This window comes from Enoplosus armatus, chromosome 1 (assembly GCF_043641665.1).
Source record: "Enoplosus armatus isolate fEnoArm2 chromosome 1, fEnoArm2.hap1, whole genome shotgun sequence".
In the NCBI taxonomy this organism is placed as follows: Eukaryota; Metazoa; Chordata; class Actinopteri; order Centrarchiformes; family Enoplosidae; genus Enoplosus; species Enoplosus armatus.
This window is the reverse complement of record NC_092180.1, coordinates 22,301,085-22,305,656: the sequence shown is the minus strand read 5'-3', so window position 1 is coordinate 22,305,656 and position 4,572 is coordinate 22,301,085. Positions and strand designations below refer to the sequence as shown.

The following is a 4,572-nucleotide window of genomic DNA, read 5'->3' as shown; positions in this document are numbered from 1 at the left end:
ATTCCCTCTAAGGCCATTCGTTAATGTCTCCACTGCTCTCTGCTTAACTGCTTAACCTTCCATTCTCTCCTGACAATCACATAATCAATCACTGTCCCATTACTTGACAAGGCAGACAAAGAGAGTGTATGAGTGAGAAAAACCTTTTGGCCTGTCTCGACAAGCAAGAGGAATGTCGACTTCAGAGGGCTAACACAGGCAGAAAACATAGGCCCAGTAAATATTCAATTTAAAGGATTCCCAGATAAGGCGAGTTGAAAAATTGAGGCAGCACCCATTCTTCTAGATAAGAGAAGACGGAGCCATCTGGAGGCTGGGAGATAGCGAACTCCCACACCATCCCAGAGACCTCACTCTCATGTGCTGCAGCGGCAGAGAGGAGAAAAATAGAGTGCCAACACTTTCATTATGTTAACTTCAAAATGAATTTATTCACATTCAGTGCATGTAGTTATTGGCTTTGGTAAACAGAAGGTTACTGTTGTGTCCACAATAATAGACAACAATGGCGGTCAGTCTTAACATGATGTTGTCCTGTACAGTTTTCTCTGCATTACCACTTTGAAGTCATCATTTAAAAAAAATCCAATTTGTTCTTAAACAGTGTCATCCATTCTACAGTTAGATGTATCTTTAAACCTGCTGCATTAACAGTTGCCACAAGAAAGATTACTGAAAAACGGCATCACTAGTCTCTAATATAGTTGCACCAACTTTTGAAAAATCCATGTCTGACCCAAACATTTTGTATGTATATCTCCTTCAAAACTGAAGGTTTGGCCTTTTGATCGTTGGTAAAAAAATTACCTGTTTTCCTTTAACCAGTCTGTTTCATAGAGCAGTTTGCGCACTCAGTTTAAACATACTGAGTGTGCATATATATATATATATATTTAAATATATATACACACATACACACAGTATAAGGTAAACCAATCACAAACAGTGCAGTTGAGGCCTAGGCCTGCATCTCCTCCAAATTCGACTTGACTGCATCTTTGAAAACAAACATTATTGGCAAAATGGACTCTCAGTTTGTGAATAACCTTGTCCACATTCTTGAAATGCACTTTGTTGACTCCACCTTACTATTTCGTGCCAGCCACATTGGATTTAGCTCCGGGATAATGCTTTTGTCAGTATGTTTTATCTGGTCTCTCACTCAGGTACACTATGCCGTTATCCCTAATTACCCCCACTGCATTTTACACTTGGCCCAGAATTCTTAATGCTTGATAACAGATGCAGGTCGATTTGAAATTTACTTATAGCGGCATTATCTTTTTGACCTGCATCGCAGACTGACTGTCCCATAGGCTCTTGGGTGAAAGCTGTTAACTCTGTGATAACAACGACATGAAGTGATAACCTTCCAGCAGTCTCGAGGACACACAGTTTGCTACGTATGTGCTGTATTGCAGCCACAGCATTTCTTATTCAACCTTGGGTGCTCTGATTCATTTAATGGGATCGAGAGGGAGGTTAATCACTATGTCCGCCATAGACTGTTAAAGTGCTGGCTGACCACTATATGAAATATGACGATTTTGTATTCCTTTGATAGATAAATTTGAACGCTGAAGCCGTAGGAGTGAACTCTCCTTATTTCTCAGTTTTGAGCTGTAACAGAATTGTCTCCCCAGTTAGGAGTCTCTTTGATCAATTTACTTTAGAATGCCGACATCTGCGTTCGCAGATTTTCATTAAGATCAACAGTAAAAGCTTCAGACAAGGTTCCACTTGTCTAAGTTATTATCCCCAGAGGACATGGTTGATTAAGTGGAAAAAGTTCTTAAGTATTAGGATAAAATAATTCTCTGGAAGGTTTATTTTGTTTGTCTTGTTTAGGACAACTTTTTTAGAAAGAAATATATGTAGGAATCTTTAATCCATAAAATTCAATGCGTACGCTCCCAGCTGTTTTTCTTCTACCACTGTGCATTCTGCTTGGAGTTGAATTTTGATCCAATTGCCATAGATGTCTGCAGCATCCAGTTAAGCTTCAGCAATTACTCAGAGGTACCTTTTTTGCAACTAAAATGGAATCTAAATGATGTGACAATGCAGAGAGGCAATGCATAAAAAATGTCAACTGGAGGAAGTCTGAAGCCATTTCATTTATTATGTCAGTCAACTACTAAGTGCATGGTGTTACTGTGAGAACTGGCTCTTTTTAGACCACATTGTTCAGCATATTATTTTGCTTGAAAAATGGTAGAATATAGCAGAAGAGGTAGACTGTACTATACAATAGAATTGGTGGGTGGGTAGGCCTATTGGCTGAAAGGGGAAGGAGTATAGCGTGTTGCCTTGGTTTCATATTTTGCAGGGAACAGTGTAGTGTGAAGCTCTGTCAAGCCTAGTTTTAATCCTTTTCTCCACTGTGTTGTGTGATGTTATGTTGTTATCTTAATGATAATCTGTGCCTGTATTTCTGCCCTAGGCATATCTGTCAGGCTGGGTTGGTTTAGGAGCTGTGCCTTATCAACAGCTTTGTCATTAAATCAGCTTTTTCTACAGACAAATTTCACTGCCGTTATTCTTATCAAAAGATCAGCACACTGTGATTTTCTGTTCAATCAGAGCTTTGCAAATTCAATGATGTGTGAGTAAGAAAGATGAAATACAAAACAGAATTTCCATTGGAAAAAAAAAACAATTTATTCAATTTTGTTTTCATGAGTTAATAATCAGACAAATAAAATTGGTATGTTTTGCATCTTTAATACCATCAATGGCTTTAAACTTTTATTTTATTTTATGTTCTTGGGTCTACTTTGTGTGCTTTTAAAGACACACTTAACATGGAGGAATAGAGAAGATTGTAACATGATAAATAAATGATTTTGTCCACAGGCTGTAGATAGTTTAAGCAGGAATGTGGAACCTGTGCAATTCATGGCTTTTTCTTTTGCCGATGTGAAATGGGAAGTGAATCTGTTAAAGATTTAATAATATGGTAGCACACATCATCACAGCTCTGTGGACGTGAGCGGCCATGGTGGACGTGCCGAGAAACATATCCCTTAAATGCTGTATGTACAGAGGCAAGCTTTTAGGTCCCAGTCAAACTGACCTCTGGAGGCTGGAATTGGTACTCAGTTCTTCTGAGAAAGCACTGTTCTGTCTGAGTGAGTGTCCTGATTGTCTCAGCATTGTGCTTGAGTGGAGGGCAGCGCCAAATGAACTCCTCTGATTCAATCCTCTCCACTGTTTGACACCAGTTCAGCCAGTCAGTGAGGAGGGTGGACCGAGACTCCTTCCCCCAAACACACTCTCTTACAGTGAGAGAAACTGCTGTATGGCAAAGGTCCAAGAGGTCTCTTGCATGCTGTCTGCGAGGCAGATTCAACACCCTCTCTCTCCTCCCACAATGCACTGAGAGTCTCAGGAGGCTGATAGCCTGGCTCCTGGGGATCCAGTGGGTCTTTGGAAAGAAGGATGCTGATGGAGGGCACAGTCCTGTGCACCGTCATCTCAGATGTCCCCCCTTCAGCACTCTCCCACACTTCTTTCACCACCTTGTACCGCAGTTTGGTCAGCTGGTGCAGAGAGCCCACTTTTCGTTTCATGATCTCAGCACAGGTGATGGTCTTTGTGACCGCACGGCCTGACCCAGTGAAGACCACCTGCCTGAGCCCACCACCACTCACACCTCCCCCACTTACATCCTTCTCTCCCTGCATCCGTGCCATGGCAAATCCCATTAAGTTGCGGATCTTACTTCCCTCCTTCACGCGCATCTCCAGCACCCCAGAGGCCAGTCCTGGAAAGGGACAGGGGCTGTCCTCCTCAGTTCGGCAGACTTTCTTGAACCCGTCCTGCCCTAGTTTGAGTGCAGGGGGAGGGGCTGGTAGTGGTGTTGGCTTCAGCGGGCAGGAAACATTGTTCACTACTGTTGGCTGGCCAGCATTCCTGTAAGTTTGATCCTGGTAGACAGAGCAGGTCCCTGGGGTTACCCCATTCTCCATTTGGATCGGTATGTTCACCTCTAGTCCTGGGTGGGGCCTGACAGCGTCCCTGGTAAGGTACTGGTTCTGGCCACTGACCACTCCACACCCTGTGAACATTTCTTCTGTCCTCAATGCTCCACTGCAATATTAGTCCAGACACACACTTTTCCCACATGAAAAACAGCTCAACATCATTTTCTTATGTATGTGGCACTTCTCTCTTCTTCTCTTCCCTTCTCTCCCTCCAGCCAACAGCTGTAAAGTTTCAAGACTTCATATAAGAAATATTACCCGCTCCTCAAGAGCACTATCAATGAAGTCTTTAATGCTCCCTCCCAGAAAGAGCTGGAGAAATAAGATAAACGCCTGGCTGGTGAATTAAGAGCACTGTCGGGACCATTCAAGATGTTCTTTAAAGAGCATCTCAATTTCATACCACAAATGACTGTTCGGAAAGTGCTCTGGAGATGGATAAAAATAGTTTTAAAAAACTAAGCTAAATTAGCCTCTTTCCTTCGTTTGTATGTATTTCATATGGAGCTTTTATCCTTAATAGCTGCAAAAGATATGGAGCACTTTGTTGATTCTTCTTTAACAAAACTTTTGTAAAGAGAAACTT

At 42.0% G+C, this 4,572-nt stretch overlaps 1 protein-coding gene across 1 annotated transcript; it reads right to left on the bottom strand.

The window, feature by feature from the left end:
* Nucleotides 1-3,233: 3,233 nt before the first annotated feature.
* LOC139285880 (uncharacterized) lies at nucleotides 3,234-4,070 on the bottom strand. The gene has a single exon (XM_070906556.1). The coding sequence runs from the start codon at nucleotides 4,068-4,070 to the stop codon at nucleotides 3,234-3,236; it is 837 nt and encodes a 278-aa protein (XP_070762657.1).
* Nucleotides 4,071-4,572: the final 502 nt, after the last annotated feature.

Coding starts and splice junctions, on each gene's coding strand:
- LOC139285880 (XM_070906556.1), bottom strand. CDS start 4,070: ATGTTCACAGGGTGTGGAGTGGTCAGTGGCCAGAACCAGTACCTTACC.